This window comes from Astyanax mexicanus, chromosome 19 (genome assembly GCF_023375975.1).
Source record: "Astyanax mexicanus isolate ESR-SI-001 chromosome 19, AstMex3_surface, whole genome shotgun sequence".
Classification (NCBI taxonomy): Eukaryota; Metazoa; Chordata; class Actinopteri; order Characiformes; family Acestrorhamphidae; genus Astyanax; species Astyanax mexicanus.
The window spans coordinates 36,751,719-36,777,776 of NC_064426.1; the positions used below are offsets into that span (position 1 = coordinate 36,751,719).

Consider the following 26,058-nt stretch of genomic DNA (forward strand, 5'->3'; position numbering starts at 1 on the left):
CTGGATATTGATATTTTTAGTACTTTTAATATGGTGATATTTTGTACTCCTTATTTACCATTGTGTCCAAATTTTATGAGGAATGTGTCAATAGGGGCCAAAATGACCTGAAATCAATTAATATTAACAAATTAACTTCTGTTAATAAATAATGTTTAATAAATTTACTTTAAAAATAATGTTTTTTTTTTTCTTTTTAGCATTTTTTTAAACAGTTTTGAGATAAACAATGTGGAAATCTTGGTCTGAATATCGATTTACCTTTATACTTTTATACCTTAATTTCCTAAATTTCACAAGAATAGGGGCCAAAATGGCCTGTGAAGTTTTATTAAAATATTCATATATTAATATAAAAAATGTTCAATCTATAGATAATGTGTCCCAACTTTATTATAAATTGATATTTTGTCCCTTCCCTACTTTCGTACCTTTTTCTTGAGGCTTAAATCTAAGGTTAAATCCTTGTTTTCTGGCCTTTAACATGTTGTGATTGGTCACAGAACACTTTTTTTGCCTCAGAACTTGCTCAGAAGTGCTAACGGTGGGCAGGACGTGACACGTGTTCTCTCCAGTGTGTTCACACCTCACACACACATCCAGCAGTGTTGTTGTTGGTGTGTGTTTTGCAGGGTAATCACATCTGTGTGTGCTGTAGCCTCTTCTCTGGCCTCGTCAGCGCTGGTGTTAAATATGAATGAAACAGATGCTCTACCTTTAGCCTTTGATTCACAGCAAATTCCTCTGCATAAACGGAGCTTCACCAACCTACTCTTTTTGTTTTGTAATGCCTCCCCACTTTCTCCCATTCTAATCTCTCTCTCTCCTGTTCTATTTTTTCTCACATATAGGTGTTTTACATCTGGATTACACTAATCTCTGGAGCCATGGCTGAGTTGACGTGCGAAGCTTTGCTCCTGATCCCCAACCTTACCGGTGAGTGTGCTTTTAGAAGATATCTATCTACTGCAGCTGAAGTGATATTAAGGGCTCCTGAATGATTCTGGATTAAACTGAACATGTATAGGGGTTGGACAATGAAACTGAAACACCTGGTTTTAGACGGACAGTTCTGGTGGAAACAGGAGAGTTGAGGTGCACATTGAATTCTGCTGTGATTTGATCAGCCGGGGTTTTATGTTTTTTATATACAATCTGGGTTAGCACCCGAACATCCCTTTCAGACAGCTTCCTCTTACGGCGTCCACAGTTAATCCTGTTGGATGTGGTTGGTCCTTCTTGGTGGTATGCTGACATTACCCTGGATACCGTGGCTCTTGATACTTGATCACAAAGACTTGCTGTCTTGGTCACAGATGCTCCAGCAAGACGTGCACCAACAATTTGTCCTCTTTTGAACTCTGGTATGTCACCCATAATGTTGTGTGCATTGCAATATTTTGACCAAAACTGTGCTCTTACCCTGTTAATTGAACCTTCACACTCTGCTCTTACTGGTGCAATGTGCAATTAATGAAGATTGACCATCAGGCTGCTCCAATTTAGCCATGAAACCTCCCACACTAAAATGACAGGTGTTTCAGTTTCATTGTCCAACTCCTGTAGATGTTTGAATAAAATGAACATTGCTATTTGATTCTATAAACTACAGACAACATTTCTTTCGAATTCCAAATAAAAATATCATGTCATTTAGAGCATTTATTTGCAAAAAAAAAAGAGAAATGGCTGAAATAACAACAAAAAAATGCAGAGCTTTCAGACTTCAAACAATGCAGAAAAATACAGTTCATATTTATAGTTCAAGTTTTAAGAGTTCAGAAATCCATATTTAGTGGAATAACCCTGGTTTTTAATCACAGTTTTCATGCAGCTTGGCATCATGTTCTCCTCCACCAGTCTTACACACTGCTTTTGGATAACTTTATGCCTGCACTCCTGGTGCAAAAATTCAAGCAGTTCAGTTTGGTTTGGTGGCTCGTGATCATCCATCTTCCTCTTGATTATATTCCAGAGGCTTTCAATTTGGTCAAATCAAAGAAACTCATCATTTTAAAGTGGTCTCTTATATTTTTTTTTTTTCGAGAGGTGTATATCGAAACTTTTCCCACTGTGAAAAGTAAACGTTCTGTGTTTCTATATTCAGGAGGGTAACATTTGTTGATGGATACACTAGTGATTACTGTTTGGGTTGCAACATAGATAAAGATTAATGTAATATAATATTGGGCAACTCTTGGTCATATTTATTATCCTTATCCTGTGCAACAGAGGTAATGGAATGGTCCTGATGAGAGCCAGTTCCATCATAGTTTTATAGTTTTTGATGATCTTTGTGACTGCTCTCAAGGATACTTTTTTCAACCAATAACTTTTGGCTGTTGTTCATTGTGCACTGTGTGCAGATTTGTTCATAAATGGACCAATATAATTGATCTTAAATGGCTTGGAATCAAAAGAATCAAAATTTTACAGTGACTTTCATTGAAGTTTAATGTTTCCTTTTTTTTTAGGTTTGTACATGATGCAATAAAACACACCCCTAGAATGATGCGTATATAGAAGATTATTTATTGCTCTTGAGGATATTAATAAGAAAAAAAAATTTAATTGGTACTGTATAGGGGTGTGCCATATTGTATCGTATGTGATAATATCACCAAAAATGTTGAATATCGTGAAAAATATTATACTCTGAAATATTGTGCCATATCACTCACTTCTTTTAGCTAAAGGTAAAAATATACTTTTCTTATTTCCCATTATATATCTACAAGAAACAGATTATATCTGTCCAGTATCATTTATTTTACTTTAATCCTGGATATATGGAGATATTTGGAGGGCATTATTAGAATCATGACATTCTGGAGCAATGACTTCTGTACAAATCTGATATATATATTTTTTTAAATATCTTAGTCAGCCATATCATATTGCATGCAATAATAAAATTCTAAATGATTTTTCTAATTTAGTGTTTTGTCATATCGCCAAAAGTATCGTTATTGTGAAAATACCATGAAATATCGTGATATTATTTTAGAGCCATATCGCCCACCCCTAGTACTGTATGTGGATGAGAATTGTCTTGTTGGAATGGTGCACTGAAGAGTGGGTTCAGAAAAGGTAGGGTAGCTGGTTGCAGGACTTCATTAACATAACGTTTTGCTAATAAAGTACCTTTAATTGCAATTTCTGACTATTATTTCCCTCTGGATTGAATTCTTTGTAAATGATTCTCTGATTATCAGAAAAGTGAACAATAAAAAGGCAGAAATAGCTTCTTTTTTTTTTCTCTGTTGATCATAAATGGTTGAAGTTTCCTTTCTCTTTAAAGTGCTGTACATCAAAGCCCAGGACTGTTTTAAAATGCAACTGGGGTTCCATCATTTTATATTTAGCTATAAAAAAAAGCCTGTGTCCCAGATGTTGTGTTTATGTTGAAAGTATCACCAGCAAGGACTCATATTTATTATCCCGAGAATGACCTCTCGTCCCAGTTTCTGCAAGCGCTTTGAAAAATGCATGAGACTCATTTGGCTCAGAGCTACATCATCATTTGTTGGACAATAGCCTTTTTTTTTTTGCTCTGCCCTAAACGAAGAGGCGTAGAGATTAATGAGGAACATTATTCAGCTGCTCATCATTCTATATAGTAAACTGTTAAAGGGCATGTGATTTTCTATACGTCATGTGCTATATGCTATATGCTATATATGTCATTAAAATAAAGAGATGCATTGGAGGGAAGCCATGGAATGGCGGCATTCGTGAAGTTTTTTTGTAAATAAGCTGAGTGTGAAGAGCCTTTTGAACTTTTTAAGCCTTTTTAAGAACCTCTATTTATGGTAATGCTGCGTGTATAGAAGCGAAGTCTTCAGTGAAAGATTAGTATATGGTTATATAAACTTGGCCCTATTTGCCACGCCTAATACAGGCTGTGTAGTCCAAAACCCGCACTCCTCCGTTTCTGTCAATGGACAATCTCCATCTCAGAACTCCAACACCCAGAATGCATCTGCCTCTAACATGTGTATGGACTCTACTAATCAGAAAAAAGACTTTGGGTATATAAGCTGGTCTTTTTTATGTTTTCCACGACATATCGAACATTCTTTCTGTTTGTATTTCCAATTATGACCCTTTTTTTTCTTTTTGACCTCGAATTTCTCCCGCCCTTTCTGCTTTCTTTACATAGTGCTCTTCCAGTTTTCTCGACTCTATATTTTGAAATACAGGTGCGCCACTGATTGATTAAAGCCCTGACAACAATCAACAGTCAGCCGCCCAAAGCCATGAACCCACAGGTCAGTATCACCTGCTGAGAAGCAGAAAATGCAATGCGCTGCTAAGAAATCAACGTGCCAAAGTCATAGCTCACCTGGCTCTTAACAGGAATGGCAACTGGCACGCTGATTGGATTATTTCACGCTATGCCCAAAATCACACAATGATTAACTAAAAGAATTAGTTCATGCCTTTTGCACTTTTTAGCTGTGCAAATCCAGCTGAGTAATGCACAATTGACTGGTGTGCTATAGATCGCTAAAATAGGGCCCTTTGTGTTATTATGTAATGCTTTTCATTAAATGTTTTGAGCAGTTCATTTTTTGTATTTCCATTTATGACCCGTTTTTTCTCTTTTTGCCCCCGTTTATATCCCGCCCTTTCTGCTTTCTTTACATAGTGCTCTTCCAGTTTTCTGACTCTATATTTTGACTCAGGATTACTTCTTTTTGTAGTGATTTGGCTTTGATGTATTGTATTATGATTACGCTCTGAGACTTTGTCCTTCTAGTAAAGCATTATCATGTTCCCAAGTACCCAAGTACCCAAACCCAAGTAATCATGGGTTTGTTTTGGGTGTAACATGAAATAAACCAATCAATGTGTAACTTGCCTCACATTCCCTTTAAGAGCCAGGTGAGCTCTGACGTTGGCGCGTTCTTATCTTAACAGAGCATTGCTTTTCTGCGTCTCAGGAGAGACAGATACTGCCCTGTGGGTTTATGGCTTTGGGCAGGTGAATGTTGATTGTTGTCCGGGTTTTGATCAATCAGTGGCGCACCTGTATTTCCTGCCGCCAAGATAGAAACACGGCAGATATTTACCTGAACACACCAGGCAATGGCTGTGGAAAATAAATGGCCAACAAAAAAATAGGTCACACACTCTAATATTTTGTTGGACCGCTTTTAGCTTTGATTGCGGCACACATTCACTGTGGCATAGTTTCAATAAGCTTTTTCAATGTTACAGGATTTATTTCAATCCAATGTAGGCAAAGTCTTCTCCATCCAGCACATCCCAAAGATTCTCAATGAGGTTAACGTCTGGACTCAATCCATGTGTGAAAATGATGATCTCATGCTTCCTGAACTCTGAACTCTTTCACAATTCTAGCATCATGAATCCTGACATTGTCATCTTGGAATATGGCCGTGATCATCAGGGAAGAAAAATCTATTGATTTAACCTGGTCTATATTCAGTATATTCAGGTAGTCAGCTGACCTCATTCTTTTTTTCAGAACTGCTAGAACTGCAAAGAGGGACTGACTCTATATTATATTTGTATACGCTTATGGATTTAGAATGAAATGTTATACAGTGAAAGCTCCCATGGATATATGTATGTAGTAAAGTGTATGTGTCCCAGTTCTTTTGTCCATATAGTGTAGCAGGTAATTAAGTATCGGTACCACTTTAAAATAAGACTACCTTTATAAAGGGTTTATAAATGGTTTACAATTAGTTTATCAATGGTTACTAATTAGGTGGTAAATGCCTTAAAAATCATTAATAATCAGTTATAACACATACGTAGAAAGGACAACAATATAGATGGCTGTGGGTTCACTATTTAGCAAACAACAGGTCATTGCTGCCCTTTCTACGTATGTGTTATAACTGATTATTAATGATTTTTAAGGCATTTACAACCTAATTAGTAACCATTAATAAACTAATTGTAAACCATTTATAAACCCTTTATAAAGGTAGTCTTATTTTAAAGTGGTAGCAGTATATCTATAATACACACATGCTTAATTCAACCTAGTTACTGTTTAAAGGGCACATATTCTCACTTCTACATGCTCTTTAGAAATAAAGGTCTTTAAATGGCTTTTCACATGAAGACCACTTTTCTTTCCCTGAAGAAAAATTCAACCTTTTTCAGCTGGTTATTTTTGTAAATGATTTGTGTGAATGTGAAAAGTCTTTTACACTTTTCTTTCAAGACCTATCGTATAATGGCAAGGTTATATAACAATACAAGGCTTGCCCTAGCCTGAAACCTTTATTGTTAAGGCTTGCTGGCATTTTAACAGTGTGATAAAAAAGGCTGATGAACTTGAACCTGTGCAACAGAGGTAATTCTTGGTTGTCTTCCTTTCCTGGGGCAGTCCTGGTGAGAGCCAGTTCCTTCATAACGTTTTTGATGGTCTTTGCAACTGCACTTTAAAATTTTCTGATTTTTTTCTCTTATTGACTGACCTTCATCTTTACTTAGTTGAGTAGTTCTTGCTATAATATGGATTAGAGCATTACTCAAATGTCAGACAACTTACGAAAAATGGTAAAATTGTCATACATCCACATGGGTTTAATATATTCTGGTGAATATGATGGAAGCAATAAAAAATGCTATGTTATAGTTGGTAGTGGAAGATGAACAATTAGTCCATGTTAGTTCATGTTACTAGTAGTGACAAGGACACTAACAAAACCCAAAACTAGAGAAAGGTCAGGAAAAATAAGGAGAGAGTGTTTGTTCCAAAAAAGCTTTCTAACTTGGCAGACTTGGCTGATATCCATAAGGTTTAACTTAAGGTTTAAGCTCGAAGTGAAGTGTGTTCAGGTAAATATCTCGCGTGTTTCTATCTTGGCAGCAGGAAATACAGGTGCGCCACTAATTGATTAAAACCCTGACAACAATCAACAGTCAGCCGCCCAAAGCCATGAACCCACAGGTCAGTATCATCTACTGAGACGCAGAAAACGCAATGCGCTGTTAAGATGTGCCAAAAGTGCCAAAGTCATAGCTCACCTGGCTCTTAACAGGAATGGCAACTGGCACACTGATTGGTTTATTTCATGGTACGCCCAAAACATGACCAAGATTAATTAGGAGAATTAGCACATGCATTTTACACTTTTTGAGACGTGCAAGGCGAATTTTTTGACACACTGACACCAACGCCCTAAATCCAGCTGCGAGATGCACAATTGACTGGTGCTCTATATCGCTAAAATAGGGCCCTTTGTTTTATTATGTAATGCTTTTGATTGATAGTTTTTACCAGTTAATTTTAATCTCCTAAGCAAACTTTTAAACGCATGACATGTTTATTTATGTCTCTTTCGGATTCCTTCTTCTGGTTCAGTGGTGATGGAGCTCTGTTTTTGATTTAGCCGTCCATTTCTCACGCACATGCTAGCTGTGATCTATGCCGAGGCCAAGAAACCAACCATAATAGGCAGCGACTGTCACGTTGAATGACATTTCTTCCGGCGTGTTTTTAAATCAGTCAGGAACAATTATGATAAAGCACGCTCGCCGTGATTCAGATTAGCGCACTGAAAACAATATTAGGCTAATCTGTGAAACATCTACACTGCTTTTAAAAGCTCTCACTCAGAAAACATGTCAGAAAGCATCACTGCTGCACTGCTGATGCTCTTCTTCACCGTACACTGAGTTTCTTTATTTAATGGGCTGCTGGGAACTGAGTAGTATATAGCAGATACTGTATGTATCATGCAAAACAGTGGTTCCCATCAATGTTTAAGGCTCTGTGGTCGCATGAGACCAAACTTGAACTTTTTTTGGCCTGAATGCAAAGCAGCGCTATGTGTGGCGGAAAAGTAACACACCATTCCCACTGTGAAACATGGTGGTGGCAGCATCATGCTGTTGGGATGCTTATTTTCTTCAGCAAGTCAGACTTAATGGGAAGATGTATGGAGCTAAATACAGATCAATCCTGGAAGAAAACCTGTTAGAGTCTGCAAAAGACTTGAGACTGGGAAGGATATTTACCTTCCAGCAAGACAATGACCCTAAACATACAGCCAGGGCTAAATCAAAGAATATTCATGTGTTAGAGTGTCCCAGAAAAAATTCTGACCTAATCAAATTAAGCTTCTTTGGCAAGACATGAAAATTGCTTTTCACAGATGCTCTCCATCCAACCTGCCTGAGCTTGAGCTGTTTCGCATGATTGCAGCGAAAGGTGGCTCTACTAGGTAATGATATACTGAGTGACGATGGGCTGAATACTTTTGCACATCACACTTTTTTTTTTGTTTTTCTGGTTGTAATTGTAGTGGTGTGCCATATCGTATCGTACTCAATAATATCTTCAAATTTTTTTAATATCATGAACGATATTATAGCCTGTAATATGGTGCCACATCACCCGCCTCTAACAATCACATAAGGGTACTACTTTTTTACTGTTTTTAGCAAAAAAAAAAAAATAATCACACTGTTCTCATTTCCCATTATATATCTACTAGAGACAGATTATATCTGTCCAGTATCATTTATTTTACTTTAATCCTGGATATATGGAGATAATTGGAGGGTAGTTAGGGATGTGCCATATCATATCGTATGCAATAATAAAATGTAATTTTCATTTTGTTGCAGTAGTGTATTCTCTTTTTTTTAATTCAATGTTTTGTCATATCGCCAAGAGTATCGCTATCGTGGCACAGTGGCTTAGTGGTTAGCACGTTCGCCGCCAATAAGGATTGGCACTCTGTTCTGGGTAAATGCTGTAGTGCCTGATGCAGTCCTCCAGGTGCACGGTCCTTTCCGGTTGAGAGTACGCTGTACGCTATTGGCTGCCGATTCTTACCAGTGTGTGGATGAGTGCTGATGTATAATGTGCTTGTGTGTAAAACGTGTCAATTGTACAGTGTGAAAGGCGCTATAAAAGTTGAACTTCATTCATTCATTCATCGCGGAAATATCACGAAGTATTGCGATATTATTTTAGGTCCATATCGCCCACCCCTAATAAAGATCAATGCTTCATGTGAAGTTTCACTTTTATAGACACTCCATCCTAAAGCTCAGTTCTTGGTTTCTTTTTAGCTTTTTATTTTCCTTTGATGCTGCGATCATTGAATCATTTTGTTACTTGTCAATGGCTTTATACTTTTCTAGCCCTCGCCTGTCATTAGGCACACGGTGCCAACAGGTGCTTGTTTACTGATTGTGAATGTTGTGCATTTGCACATCTGTTGGTGCATCAGTTGGTGCAACCTATAATAGCTGAATGCATTCACTGGATGCATAAAATATATATATTTTTTTATCTCTACAGACATCTCAAATGTAATGCAATGCCAGGTGCATAATTCTTTTACTAGATATAAATAAATAAATAAATAAATACATATTACCGTCACAACAAATCATCACAGCTAAACGATCCTCCCTACAGCATCTGCAGATACTATACGTCTATTCATACCCTGCGCGCACTCTTATTAAAGTGTCTGAAATGCCACTAAACCGGCACTTTGGTCTAATGGCCCGAGCCAGATGATGAGATAATTACACGAGGCTGGAGGAATTTAGACAGTAATCTTCTTCACAACTGTGGAAACCCACAAGCCTCCCCACACCACGGCCACCGCACAACTCTTACAAAACACTGAAGTGCTGTTAACACCAGAGACCACCGGCTCTCCACTTCAGCCCGCCCATAAACACATACCACATCAACCCAGAGAGGTGATGGATTGTATTTCACTTTCTACCCATTTTAACCCTTCAATACCTGGGCTCATCTTTAATAATACAGCAATACAAGGTAAGACATCTCAATAAAGCTCCAAAAGCAAGCATATAGACTTTGCATGTAAATAAAATAGGGCTAAAAATTGAACCTTGAGGTATTCCAAACCCAAAATCTAAATTTAAATCTACAGTGCTGTTAACACCAGATCCCGCCAGCTCCTAACTGTATTTTGTCCATAAACACATACCACATCAACCCAAAGAGGAGTGATGGATTCCATTTCACGTTCTAGACCATTTTTAACCCATTTTAATGTCAGTGCTCTTCACGGTCAACAATGTGATGGTCTTATAAAGCCTACAAACTACCATTTGAGCACAAACATAAACACTGTGGTGAAAAATCACTGTGTTTCTTTCTGAGGCAAAATAACAGGGTTGTAAATAAGCCTGAGAATATTTCCCCCAATATGCAGAAAGTTTGGATCAGAGCACAGTTTTGCCTAGTTCCCTGCTGTTGATTTCACCGCTATCAGATGTCATGTCGCCAAAAAAAACGTGCTTGTTTAAAACCCTCAGGTTCTTTTTTTCTGTTTATGAATAAAGTGTTAACCTATAGTTACAGTAGATATAGGAATCACCAGCATAATCTGTTGAACTAAAAGTGCTGTGAGGTGTGCATGCATTTTTTCTTTGTCAGCTTTCTTCCTTCATTGTTCTGAAAGTGTGAACCATTTAGAAAAAGTGTTTTTAAAACTGCAGTTCAGTTGATCTGGACCGAAACAACTTCAATCCTTTGGTCTTTGTTCACAGTCCTTTCAGAGATTCTATAGAAAATGCATGAGGCTGTTTTAGTTGTTGTTGGATGCACTATGTTTTTTTTTTTCGTTTTTTTTTTGTGCAGTGTGCAGTTCAGAACAGTAATGCTTTTTATTGATTTGTTTATTCAGGATAACAATCTCTTATCCTTTTTAACTTTCAATGCACCCTAAGAATTCAGCAACTACATGCAAAGCAATGCAAACTGGCTGAGATATTCCTATGTTATTCCTATGTTATAACAGTGGGGAAAACAGCCAGGAAACACTGACCAGTGGTGGTTCAGAGGAGTTTAAGAGATTAACCCTGCTAAACCAAACATTGCACCCATAATCCATTCAGAAACTTTGGTGGATCAGAGATGTCTGTGACTGTAGAAGACACATGAGAGATTTTTTGTTTTGTTGTTGGATGCACTATGTTTTTTTTTTTTTTTTTGTCCAATGCAAACAAGCACATTATACATCAACACTCATCCACACACTGGTAATCCAGTAAGTGCTTTTTATTGATTTGTATGATTAGTGTAACAATTTATAACCCTGTTCTCTGTTCCTTTAATAAACTCTAAGGACTTCTGATCAGAAAAAAACATGCCTATTGCCTATGTTGATTCCTGTCAGAGATCCCATTACCAATGGAGAATCATTTTAGATTTGAATGTATAGGTTAGGATAAAAGCCATTTGTTTGGTATGCTGCTTGCATGCATCGTTTTCTGCAATATATGCATTTCCCTCTTATCTATGATCGACCAGTAATGATTTTTCATAATACTATGGGTCATTATATCCCACCCTCTGTGCTGTGGCCCAAGATTAATAGCATGCCTGAAGTGGGCTGCAAATTGGATGCGCAAACAACCAGCACACCTACTTGAGAGTGTCCTTGATCATCAGCCTGCAATGCAGATGCTGTTGTCATGTCTCAGCAAAAAAATAATAATAAAAAAGTTATTATTGAAGATCAGATAAAAGAATCACTTTGGGGTCCATAAAGAAGTGGTGTTCAAATCTGTCCCTAATGGACTCCAAGGTGGCCCACATTTCTGTGTTGAGAAATAGAATAGAGCAAAATCTGGTACAGTGTGTTTTGAGTGTGAAGAGCTTAGTTGTCAAATTCATTGGAAACGATATTGGAAAAAAAATTACATTGCATTTTTTTTTTTCAACGATATGTATTATATTATACCACAGTTACTTCCGACCTCGGAATGCGATTGGCTGAAAGGCGTTTTACGAGTGACATTATCAGCCGATAATGCACTGTAACTGAAGCTCTCTGTGAATTACTACTCCACATACAGGTAACCTAGCAACGATGCAGCGCTTAGAAACCAAATACAAACCAAATGCATTGTCATTAAACACTAACACTGGGAGAGGCTGGATCCCAATGTTAATGATGGTGTTACAAATTTTAAAAGTTAGTGTTCTAGGGTTTAATCAATGGCAAAAACTAATGACTTGCACTGATTTGCCGAGTGGAAGGAGGCTCAGAAGCTTAACCAGACCAGAACCAGACTGTTCCGAGACAGCTTCTTCCCCCAGGCGGCCAGGCTGTGGAACTTTCCCATATTATACAGCATTCTGAACCCTGCACTTCCCACTTTCCACTCAACTCACTCCTTACCTGCACTTACTCATAGTTATTCTGTCACTTACTGGACTATTTCCTCACTTCCACCCACACACACTCTAGATATCTGCATATCTACATAGCATCGTATATTTACTTATTCAGTCTTACTTAACATATTTCCATGCAATATTTGTCTATAGTGTAAGTTATTATGTGTATTGTTATTGAGTGCATTGTGTATAGTGTTTATAATGTAAAGCTATCTGTGTGTCTTATTTTATATTATATTTTATTTTATTCTTCTTCTTGTAGATATTGTTCTCTGCATCACAATAAAAATCTCGAATCTTGAAGTGTAAGATCAGTAAGAAACACTTTCGAGAGACACTGGCGAGAGAAAGCTGAGACACCGTCACCGTACAAAAAATGACTGCATCACACCTCCAGCGTTCACAGTAACCTGAGCCTTCGACAAGCCTCCGTAAATTAGCTGAACAGCTGAAGTGACACACTCGAGCACAGGCTGCTCCCAACTATTGCAATTTACTGGCAGGAAGGACACAAGACTTTGTTAACAGAAAGAAAATGAAAAGCACCTGCTCCGAACAAACTGCCAGCTATCAAGACGCTTAGCGGAATTGCCTTGGAAGGCAACCAAGAATGGTAAACCACTAATAACATTGGCTTTCTGATGTTGGTCATTGTGCTGCTTTAATTGAGTGCAATGGAATAAAGCAGACTCAGCATAAAATATAAATAGCTGCACCCAGAGGGTGAGAGGGTTGGTGCAGGTCACATGCAGATGTGCCTCCACACGCAGATGCATTGGTCATCTCCACCAAGACTGATAAAAAATAGAAAAAAATAGAATGATGCCACCTGATTACCCGATCTTCATAACAGGCACTTTGACGGCCCAACGTTTCGTTAATAAAGTCCTACAAATAAGGGTCACCGAGTGGTCCAGCGGTCTAAAGTGCTGCCCCTATGGGCAGGAGGTCGCAGGTTCGAAACTCCGCTTATGCAGCTTTGCCATCAAGCTGCCGGCGCTCAGAGGGAGCAAAATTGGCCCTGCTCCCTCCAGGTGGATAGATGGCGCTCTCTCCCCACATCACTCCTAGGTGATGTCCACAGCACAGGGTGTCTGTGAGCTGATGTATCGGAACCGAGCCGCTGCGCTTTCCTCCGAGCGCGCTGTGATGCTACTCGGCAATGCAAAGCTCGAAAAGATGCAGTGGCTGATTCGACCTCCTGGTGTGTTGGGGTATTACTAGTGATGGAGGGGGGGGGGGAGAATATGGGGAATATGGGGAATATGGGGAAAATTCGAAATAAAATTATAAAAAAAAAAAAAAATCCTACAAATAATGAGACCATGCCTTCTGAATGTACACCTCATTGAGTATTCCAATATTCCTTCCAACAGGACAATGCTCATCCACATCCACTGCTGCTGTCTCAAGAGCTTGCCTTGCCTTGAAGACACAGATATACTATATTATATAACAGATATAATATGGCCAGGAAATGCCTGCCTGGTTTGCTAATAAATTGCCACCCCACAAAATCTGTAGAAACTACATGACAATATTCAAGCTGCATGAGATGGATTTTGATTTACGTACGTAGTTCATCATTAGGAACCTCTACAACTCCATACAAGTGGTCCTGCAGTCTAAGGCACTGCCACTATTACGGGAGATTGTTGGTTCAATTCCTTGTCATACAGCTTGTCATCAGCTTCCAGAGCCCTGAGAGAGCACAATTGGCCTTTTGGCTCTCTCTGGGTGGGTACAGTAGATGGCGCTCTTTCCCCTCATCACTCCTAGGGTGATGTGGATCAGCACAAGGCTGCATCTGTGAGCTGATGTATTGGAACCGAGTCGCTGTGCTTTCCTCCGTGCGTTAGCGCTGTGATGCTACTCGGAGTGAACAAAAATAACCCAAATAAACCCAATAAATTCTGCTTAACTCCCCAGAGATTTAATTAAACTCCGCCCAGTTAAACTCACTATTTGCATAATGGGCGTGCCCTCTTCATATCCTAATTTACCATCAGTGTGTAGTCTTTCCCACAGTGTCTACAGGATATGAATTTATGGTCATATCGCCCGGCCCTCGTTTGGGGTCAAAATTGTCAAAGTCATCCAGCTCATTCTTTTTATTTTTTCCTCACGTCTAAAAAAAAAAAAAAATTAAAAAAATTAAATACAGAAAAAGGGCAGTAAATCAGAGGAATGGCGCAGTTCTCTGATTGGTGCATTTCTCAGCAGAATGACAGGAGGATAATTGAAGTCACTCTGTGACAGCGCTTGCGTCACTCTACAGCATCTACTGCAGTCATTAGAGAACGCGTTTCCACAACATGTCACCCAGCAGCCAACAGCCAATCAAACGCGTGCCTGTTTTATCCCGGTCACACCCACCAGAAACCTGTGATTAACCGAGCGAGTAAACTCCCACGCTGCCATTAGCGCTAAAGTGATTAGCATCGTTCATTCACTCAGTGACACAGCGTCAGCGCCGCAATGAGTGCAGGGTTGTGACGGCGTTTAGCGCTTTCCTGCTCAGGTTAGCTTTTTAATCTGAGGCACGCGTGACGGAACTGACCCGTAAATCACACGACTGCAGAACAGCACATGTAATAAACAGCCTCAGTGCTGTTCCTTGTGTAACAGAGCGTTTATTACATAACCCTGGGAATAACACTAGCAGCAGGCCGCTCAGGATGTGCTGCTGATTCCTCTCTTTACTCAAGGATTATCCGCTAATGCTAACGACTCTGCTTTTGAGACGTGTGTTCGTCTGGAGGTTACTCACAAGTCTTACACTTTTAAGACCTGTTTATGTGTGTATGTATCCATATTTTTGTTTTATTTTACCTTTTTGACACAAGAAAAAATCAAAGTATGCTATTTTCTAGCTACAAAATAGGTCTTAATAGTGGCTTAGTCATTGCTAGATTCACCTCCCAGCACTGGGGTCTTGGGTTCAAGTCCCTATCTGGGTTGATTTTCTATGTTCTTTTTATTCTTCTTTTGTCGGTATGGGCTTCCTCCGGGGACTCAATGATTATACGCTAATTCTTACAAGTCTATTTTTGAGATTACTCACAAATTTGACACTTTTTATGTGTGAATTTATTGACCTGTTTATGTGTGTATTTACTGACTTCTTGATTCACATGACCACAGGGGATATGGTCACGAAAGAAAACTACATTTTTGTATCCACATTTTTGCCATCTTTTACTTTTTCACAAAAGGAGAAATCAAAGTGTGCTGTATTTTAGCAAGAAGACACATCTGAGTAGATGCTTAGTGTTTATAAAAAAATAAATCTTTGTTTCCACATTTTGCCATTTTTTACTTTTTGACTCAGGGAAAAAAATCTAAGTTTCTGTTTTTTATATACAAAATAGGTCTTAATTGTGTCTTAGTGGTTAACACATTTACCTCCCAGCACTGGGGTCTTGGGTTCAAGTCCCTATCTGGGTTGATTTTCCATGTTCTTTTTATTCTTCTTATGTCAGTATGGGCTTCCTCCGGGGACTCAATGATTATACGCTAATGCTAACAAGTCTGATTTTGAGATTACTCATAAATCTTACACTTTTAAGACCTGTTTATGTGTGTATTTATTGACGTCTTGATTTAAATGACCACAGCAGATATGGTCATCTATCTATCCATCCATCTATCCATTCATCCATGGTCATAATATTTCTTGTTGCTGGACTTTATTATTATCATGAAACAAAACAAAATCTTTGTATCTACATTGTTGCCATTTTTGTACTTTTTCACACAAGAAGAAATCAAAGTAAGATGTTTTCTTGCTACAAAATAGGTTGGCCCAGTGACTTAGTGGTTACTACATTCACCTCCCAGCACTGGGTTCATGGGTTCAGGTCCCTATCTGGGTTGTTTTCCCATGTTCTTATTATGTCAATGTAGGTTTTCTCCAATGTGTTGTATCCACATTTTTGCATTCACATTTCTGAAGGAAACCATGTTTGCTATTTAGTATTCAGTCCTTGGGAAAGTGTGTCAGATTCTTTATTTTTTTTTTTTATCTTATTTTCACATGGTCAGTCCCTTAAGCCTTATTAAAATCCGTATTATTATATTTTTTAACCAGGTTTCTAGACCTGAGAAATCTTAGCATGCTCTTATAGCCTACACACTGAGGGTGAGTAAAAGGGAAAGACAAAGCCAGTGTGTACATACACTAAATGTTGCCAGGAGCCAATATGTAAGGCGTGAGATGTAAGTTTGTAATAGCCATAAATTCATACATGAATTCATCCCCATTTATCTGATTTCTAGACCTAATCAAAAAAATCTGATTTAGCTGCAGAAATCTGTTTGTTATCAGATTGCATCAGATCACAGTGCATATAAACATACTTTTTGATAGGTTGGATAAAAGAAAACAGGTTGGTAGCTCCTGTATGGATTCCAAATTATGTAATGCACTGTATGAATTATGTGAACTTGAAATACTAGTAAAGTAAAGTAAAGTAAAAGTATAGTAACAGGAAAGACTACACACTGAAGGTGAGTAAAGGGGAAGACAAAGTTAGGATGTTCTGCACATATTGCTGAGCTTTTAGTGTCCCTTATATCACTACTTGGGGTGACTGACTTTTTAACTGAATATATCAATTAGCCCAATAACATCCTTAACTTGGATTGGTGGCCATACCAGGAGATTTCGGCTGATAATAGGACTATATGCAAAATAAGCCTCTATATACAAAAATAGGCTTTAATACAAACAATTTTATTCTTTAAAAAATAGTCTGATACACTTATATTAATTGTTAAATGGACAAAATTGTTTGTGAGTTGCATTAAAAATGTGTATTTCTTTCAGAAAGAGGGACATGTATGTGTGTGTATATATATATATATATATATATATATATATAAGTAAAGTAACAGTAAATACATAGGGGTATGTAGTCTGTGGAAAGACTACACACTGAAGGTGAGTAAAGGGGAAGACAATGTTAGTATGCAAATACACTTCATGTTGCCAGGATCAAATTAGTAATTCCACTGTATGAATTCTATTATATAACGTGAAATATTTTACTCACTGATGCAGTGTAAAATCTATCTATGGCAGTGTAAGTACTGTACAGGGTTTGGCAACCATCTGGACTGCTCCATTGTTTTGTAACAGGAAGAGATCTGTAGATAAAATAGACTAAATGTTCTTCACGTGCTGCTCTCGCTCTCTAACCCCTCTATCCACACTTCCCATCCCCGGCTGATGGAGCTGTGCCCCTGGACTCCCTCACCCTCATCTCCTCTCTCTATCAGTGCTCAGTCATCTGCACCACGACCATCTGTTCCTGCAGCTAGCCACTGATCTACTATCTGACGGCCCAAACAACATGACTCTGGGCTAGAGGTTGCATGTTGTTTTGCCTGATAGATGTTGTGCAATTTTCTCTGTTAGTCTTTTTTTTTTTTAATAATGAGCTCCAGCATGTCTCTGTTTAATAAATGAATAAATTACCAGGCTTTTTTTTTCGGTTTGTCACATTAAAAAGGTCACTCTCAGGCGACTTCCGCAAAAATCACATTCACATCCCTCACATGTAGATCAGAGCAGAGTCCTTTAGCTTTTTAATGGGACATGGCAAAAGAAAAGAGTAAATACAAAAAGTAAAAAAAAAAGAATCCAATACAAACAAACAAAAAATCCAAAAATGATGAGTCAGATTTACTTAAAAAAAAGGATTTTTTTTTAAATAAATTTATTTTCAGATAAATTTAAGTGACTGTATGCAAAATAAGCCTCTGTACAAAAATAGGCTTTAATAAAAACATTTTTATTCTTTAAAAAATAATCTGATACACTTAAATTAAATTAATTGTGAAATGGAAAATACTGTTTGTGAATTGCATGAAAATGTGTTTTTCTTTCAAAAAAAAAAAAAAATATATATATATATATATATATATATATATATATATATATATTTAAAAGTATAGGTTTCTTTGATTTTACCGAATTGAAAACCTCTGAATTATAATCAAGAGGAAGATGGATGATCACAAGCCATCAAACCAAGCTGAACTGCTTGAATTTTCGCAACAGGAGTAAAGCAGCATAAAGTTATCCAAAAGCAGTGTGTAAGACTGGTGAAGGAGAACATGCACATACATGAAAAAATACATAAATAAAAAAACTTTTTTTCACCACATATTGATTTCTGAACTCTTAAAAATGTATGAATATGATTTTTTTTTCCTTATTTGAGGTCTTACAGCTCTGCATCTTTTTTGTTATTTTAGTCATTTCTCATTTTCTGCAAATAAATGCTCTAAATGACAATATTTTAATTTGGAATTCGGGAGAAATGTTGTCCGTATTTGATAGAATTGAACAACAATGTTAATTTTACTCAAACATTTACCTATAAATAGCAGAATCAGAGAAACTGAGGTCTGTCCATCCCATTACACTTTTTTTAATTGCCAACCCCTGGTAAAGATAATTATTAAACATTGCTAAAGATGGTGAAACAAAAAATCTGTAAATACTGTAGAAAACGACTTAAACAATGAACAAATGCATCCATCAAAATGAAGATGGTCCCTATAGCCTCTCTAGAGACTCTCAGAGCAAGAAATCTGGGTCAGAGAGGAATTGATCCTGAAAAAGGCGGCAGTAAAGAGCGCCCTCATGTCCACGGCCATGTGGTGTGGACCATATTTCCTTTCCAGTGTCCAGTAGCTCTCACAGGACACAAGGGAAGCATGTGTGTTTATCTCGCGCATCCTCTGAGAGCAGTATTCTCCCCATAAAGACCCCAAACTAAACACACATGTGGTCCCGGGCATAAACTCTACTCGCAGTAAAACACCCAGAGCCTGTAGGTCCAGAGCCAATCTCAACTCTTTTCTCTGGCTTAGACACTGAATCTGGGCAGGGCCAGTTTATACAGTCAGTGAAAAAATAAATATATACTTCAAATAGAGTGAAAATCTCTATGAACTGATGGACTGATGTCATCTCAGATGCATGCTAACGTTTCTGGAGAGCAGACATCCTGTCAGGGAGTGACCCAGGCAGGTAGACGAGGAGGCGGACACAAGTGCAGGTAGGGTGAAAATAAATAATAATTTAATAAATAAATAACAAGAAAACAAGGAACAAGTAACATGAAACAAAGATACACAAATAACCAATAACAAATCAAAGAACCTAAACTAAACCAACTAGAGATAATAAATAAACAAACAGGGAATATATATACAAGGAATAAACTAGGAATCAACACAAGCAGGGTATAAACAGGGAGCTAGGGAACAAGAAATAAAACAAGAAACTAGAAATAAACAAGGAAATAAACTATAAACGAGAAAACAAGAAATAAACAAGAAACCAAGGCTAAGAGAGAACAAGGAAACACTGAGAAAAGCTATTAAACACTGAGAGAGACAAACGACAGCTGAAGGTGCAAAGACCGACGGAGACAAAGTGGCAGAGGAGGGCTATTTAAAGAAACAGGAAACACACTATAATTAGAAAGACCTGGGGAAGGGGCGGAGCTACAAATGAGAAACAGGTGGAAAAGTACTGAGACGGGAGACACAGGGGAGCACAGGTCACGTGGGGAAGACACACAGACACGAGACGAGACCAGGATGTGACACATCCCTAATCAAACCATGCAAAGAAAGGCAAGATAAAAATGTACTGCACTTGTAGCTGGTATATGATTAGTTTATTTTATTTTATTTTATTTCGGTTCATCAAAATGAAACACTTTTTTACAGAGTGACAGTAATAACAGTAATGAAAAAAATATTAAGTGCACACAAACAAGAACATCTCATCTTATATTTAAACATTCTTTTAAATTTGCTAAGTGTTCTACACATTCTAAAATCTTTTTCACATTTAATTCATAACCCAACCCCTTTAGCAGATATACATCTATTTTTTAAATTAGTTCTTACTTTTTTTTTTAAACACACCTACTTCTCTAAGTTCATATTTGCTCTTTTTCATTTCGAACAGCTTCTGGATACAGAGAGGAAGTAAATGGTTTTGTGTTTTGTACATTAACAGTGCAGTTTGAAGGTTGACTATATCACTGATTTTTTTTAAATGTAGATTAATAAATCATTTGTTGGTTGTTTCATAGTACGTCTTATAGCTTTCTTTTGTAATATAAAGTTAGGTTTAGTGTTGGTTTTAGATAGATAGATAGATGTCTGGAAGTATGTAGGAACAATATAAAATATATACATTTATCTTTAGTTTTATAGAGTATTGCCAGACTTTTTTGACATGGGTTGTTTCCAGCATAATTTATGATCAATTGTTACACCAAGAAATTTGTTTCTATACACCCTTTCTATTTCAACATAATTACCCAGAACAGTATAGATTAGTATAATCAGCAAATAACATTATTTTAGCAAACAAATGTTATATAATAAGTGTATTATAATAAGAAAACATTATAATTGGATTATTAAGATGATTTTGAGCTTTTGACTCATATTCATCTTTAAATAGCAAATCCAAATATTTTTAGTCTACAGTACAAATAAATGGATTGACCTCACTGTTCCAATATTTTTGGAGGAGACTGTGTGTACAGTATATGCTATGAATGTGTGCTAGATTTCTAGATCTTCTGTGAAAATCTTGTGAAAATCAATATGTACAGCTCTGGAAAAAAAATTAAGAGACCACATCAGTTTCTCTGATTTTGCTATTTATAGGTTTATGTTTGAGTAAAATGAACATTGTTGTTTTAATTTATAAACTAAAAACAACATTGCTCACAAATTCCAAAGAAAAATATTATCATTTAGAGCATTTATTTGCAGAAAATGAGAAATGGCTGAAATAACAAAAAAAGATGCAGAGCTTTCAGACCTCAAACAATGCAGAGAAAAAAAGCTCATTTTCACAAAGTTTTAAGAGTTCAGAAATCAATATTTGGTGGAATAACCCTGGTTTTTAATCACAGTTTTCATGCATTTTGGCATCATGTTCTCCTCCACCAGTCTCACACTCCGCTTTTGAATAGCTTTATGCTGCTTTACTCCTGGTGCAAAAAGAAAATCAAGCCGTTCAGTTTCGTTCGATGGCTTGTGATCATCCATCTTCCTCTTGATTATATTCCAGAAGCTAAAAGCCATTAAGCCATTTTCAGAACAGATTTTGAAAATCTATACTGCTAAGGCTCTTCTACTGCTCTTGAATCCACTTGAAAATGATGTGTAAAGTACATAAAGTTATAAATCCAAAGACAAATATCCAAATGAGAAGTCAGACTAGTTTTGCTTGCTTTTCTGATTCGTTCACGGACGGTAACTGAATTTTTCTTGAGGTTTTCCTCATGCATAACGTGTACCCAGCCAAAAGAGGGAGGAAAATTTGATTGCTCGTATCAATTATGAATGATGTAGGGGAAAGAGTCGTAGTATCCACTTTTCGCCGGGTTTGCTGACAGGCAACAGTGTTGATGCGTCACTAACAGCATGGAGTCTGTTAGGCTAAGAGCATCCTTTTTGTGCAGTAAATGATTAATAGGTGGGGCTGTTTTATCTAGGTGAGCAGCAGACTACAGGGGGATTGTGGAAGCAGAATCTGAGAGATGGACACGGAGCCCAGCCAGAGCAAATCTAATCATTAAACACTGCAGAGAAAAGCAACAGCGGCATGAGTGAAGCAACGCTTTAAAAATGGGTCATGATATCAAGCAACATCAGCAGCAAATGCTACAGTTGATCCTGAAAATTGTGCCATACGGGGTAATTCTATACTTTGTACGCCAATGGCCCTATTTTAGCAATCTAAAGCAACATAGATCGCAAAATAGCAAGACCACCATGGCCATGAATACAACACAGTGGATCAACACCAGCAGATGACAGACATGTCTCTCCAAACGATCACTGATTGGTGGAAACTTCACACTAGACCTCAAGCAGTTTGGACTGTGTGTCTCTCCACTCTTCCTCCAGACTCTGCTCCCTTGATTTACGAATGAAATGTAAAATCTACTGATGATCAGTGATTGTTTGGAGAGACATGTCATCTGCTGGTGTTGATCCACTGTGTTATATCAAATCCAAAGTCAGTGCAGTGTTATCCCCAAACAAATTTTTATGTAGATGCAGATTTCATTTTCCAGCAGGACTTGGCACACTGCCCACACCATACACACCATACCAATTGTTTTTAAATAACACTAAAATTTTCTGAGACACTAATTTTTGGGTTTTCATTGGCTGTAAGCCATAATCATCAATAATAAAAGCTTAGATAAATGCTTAAAATAAATAACTCGGTGTTTAATACATCTATATAATATATGAGTTTTACATTTTGAACTGAATTACTGAAAGAAAAAAAGTAACTTCTCAATGATATACTAATTGTTTGAGATTCACCTGGATACTGTATATTTTCGTCTACGTCTTCCTGTCCTATCTTTGACTTTCTCTTCCTCTTTCTCTTTAGTGATGGTAGATGATAGTCCATCTCATTGAAGGCATGCCTCGCTGGCTTATCAGCGGCAGCATTAAGAGCGGCCGCAGCTCTAATCTGCGCCTGGTGTCTTGTATTACCGTAGATAACATCTGCACTGAGAGCTTTGATCTGTATCCAGTCTGGAATAGAATGGGATTAGAGGAAGGGAAGTAGATTTGGAGGTGATTCCTCAAAAGGCGAAAGAAGAAAGTCCTTCACGATGAGCCGCAGATGCTCCTGAATATCATTTACTGTATTTACAAGCGACGCATGTCACTGGTCTCGTCCACATTCCTTCACAAGCTGTGGAGATCTTATCATATATGTGTGTTTTAAACCTGAGTCACTTTGGGATTGCCTTGTTTTTTGCTGCCTCAGCCTTTTTTTTAAGATTTAAGATTCAGGACTGCTGACCAGAAAGATCAATGAGCTTCCTGATGACCTCTGTGTCTGACAAGATCAGGATTTTCACAGAAAATCTAGAAATCTAGCTCACGTTCATAGCAGATACTGTATACACAGTCTCCTCCAAAAATATTGGAACAGTGAGGTCAATCTATTTATTTCCACTGTAGATTGAGTACATTTGAGTTTGATATTAAAATATCAATCTAGGTCAAAAGATCAAAAAATCAGCTTTTATTTCCATGTATTTACATCTGGATCTGATACACAGTTCAGAAGATTCAGCACCTCCTGTCTAAAAACCATCACATTTTTCAGTACCACTTTAAAATAAGACTACCTTTATAAAGGGTTTATAAATGGTTTACAATCAGTTATAACACATACGTAGAAAGGGCAACAATTACCTGTTGTTTGCCAAATAATGAACCCACAGCCTATACTGTATCTACTGTATATTTTTGCCCTTTCTACATATGTGTTATAACTGATTATTAATGCATTTACATTTTTAAGTCATTTACAACCGAATTAGTAACCATTAATAAACTAATTGTAAACCATTTATTAACCCTTTATAAAGGCAGTCTTATTTTAAAGTGGTACCCATTTTTCTTATGAGCAAAAAGTTAAAATATTGTTAATAGCAATACTGTATGGAATGTTCTGAAGAAGAAAGTCGTCACTGGTGTACTAAGTAACAGATGTCAAGTTACAAAATACAAATACTTTGTTACTTTACTTAAGTAGAAATGTTGCTTATGTATAAATTACTGGAGTAATTACTGTATTTTTCAAAATACCTTTTTTATTTTACAAAATACCTTTAAGTGCTTCCGGCGCCGACGCGAGTGGCTGCTTGTTCCAGTAGCTCCGTCTCCTTTGTGTGTTTTTTCGAGTTTTTTACGTTTATTTATCGTCTCTGTGCTACTACACACGTCTAGTGTGCATCTTATTTATATCCTAAGGATATTTTTAGTGTAAACATGCGGGGCAGTGAGGAATATTGTGTTTATTCCCGTGAAGAACTGCTGGCCCTTCGACCCGCGGGACGTGGGGGCATTGTCCACACAATACCGGGGGAACTAAGGAGGAATTACCGAGGCTGTAGGGCCGGAGCTAAGCTAAAGGCTAAGCTAAAGGCTAAGAGTACGGAGAAGCGCTGGAGGTACAAACCCTCAGTTCCGTCGGTGGTTATGGGGAATGTCAACTCACTGACCAACAAAACCGACGAGCTAGCGTGTCTGGTGAAGAATCAGAAGCTCTACAGGGAGTGTAGCGTGCTGTGTTTCACCGAGACCTGGCTCACCCCCGACACGCCGGATGCTAACGTGGAGCTACCCGGCTTCTCTACAGTGAGAGCGGACAGGGACCCGGCGCTATGCGGGAAGCGGAAAGGTGGGGGGATCGCGCTTTTCATTAACAACAGATGGTGCAACCCTGGACATGTAAACGTGAAGGAGGTGATCTGCTGTCGGGATATTGAACTGTTAGCGGTGAGTCTCCGACCTTATTACATGCCGCGGGAGCTTTCTCACGCGATCCTCGTCTGTGTTTACATTCAGCCTTTTTCCAGTTTGTGGACTGTCCCACCAGGAAGAACAGAACCATAGGCTTGCTGTATGCTAATGTGAAGGATGCATACAGGGCTATTCCACTACCACCGCTGGGGAGATCAGATCAATCATCATCTGGACAAGGGGGGAGGTGCTGTGAGGGTCATGTTCTTCGACTTCTCCAGTGCCTTCAACACCATCCAGCCCCTACTGCTGAGAGACAAGCTGATGAAGATGGAGGTGGACATGCACCTGGTCACCTGGATCACTAACTACCTTACTGGGAGACCACAACATATCAGGATCCGGGACTGCTCCTCTGACACAGTGATCAGCAGCACAGGAGCTCCACAGGGGACTGTTCCCTCTCGAGTCCTGTTCACACTGTACACATCAGACTTCAAATACCACTCGCAGTCATGCCACATGCAGAAGTTCTCTGACGACACTGCAATCGTGGGATATGTACGTAATGGTGATGAGAGGGAGTACAGGACTCTGGTTGAGGATTTTGTGGTGTGGTGCAAAACGAACCATCTACAGCTGAACATCTCCAAAACCAAGGAGATGTGCATAGACTTCAGAAGGTCCAGGCCCTCTGCTCAGCAGCCAATCTCCATCAAGGGGGTCAATGTGGAAGTGGTCAAGTCCTACAGATACCTTGGTGTGCACCTGGACGATAGGCTGGACTGGTCAGTGAACACTGATTCCCTCTACAGGAAGGCCCAGAGCAGACTGTACTTCCTCAGAAGGCTTGGGTCCTTTAACATCTGCCAGAAACTCCTGCTGATGTTCTACCAGTCTGTGGTAGCCAGCGTCCTCTTTTACGCTGTAGTGTGCTGGGGAGGCAGCATCAGCAAGAGGGACGCTGGACGACTGAACAGGCTGGTGAGGAAAGCTGGTTGTGTGTTGGAACTGATGCCCATAACACTATTTTTATAGTTCTACCCTATTTTGCACTAGTAGTTCATTCACTAGTTCATTCATCTACTGTTTACGTATCATTTGCACTGCTAAATTTAAATTATTTAAACATTTTACATCACACACACACACACTAAAAACTGTACTTTTATAATTTCATTTTATTTTGTATTTTGTTGTATTTATATGTATCATTTATATTTTATCTTTTTGTAACTTTGTGTACTATACACACCTGCTGCTGGATGTCAAGAATTTCCCCTCGGGGATCAATAATCTATCTATCTATCTATCTATCTATCTATCTATCTATCTATCTATCTATCTATCTATCTATCTATCTATCTATCTATCTATCTATCTATCTATCTATCTATCTATCTATCTATCTATCTATCTATCTATCTATCTATCTATCTATCTATCTATCTATCTACTTCTACTCCACACATTTTCGCACAATTATCTGAACTTTCTACTCCTTACATTTTAAAAATAACCTAGTTAATCCTATTTTATTTCAGCTTGTTTTCATTGCG

The 26,058-nt window shown here is 38.0% G+C and overlaps 1 protein-coding gene across 1 annotated transcript in view; it reads left to right on the forward strand.

The window, feature by feature from the left end:
- Window positions 1–26,058, forward strand: part of crhr1 (corticotropin releasing hormone receptor 1) — a 244,536-nt gene that overhangs the window by 84,361 nt on the left and 134,117 nt on the right. Inside the window, exon 2 of the mRNA XM_022665066.2 lies at window positions 852–936. Within this exon, the coding sequence (XP_022520787.1) occupies window positions 852–936 (85 nt within the window). The remainder of the gene's footprint in view (window positions 1–851; window positions 937–26,058) is intronic.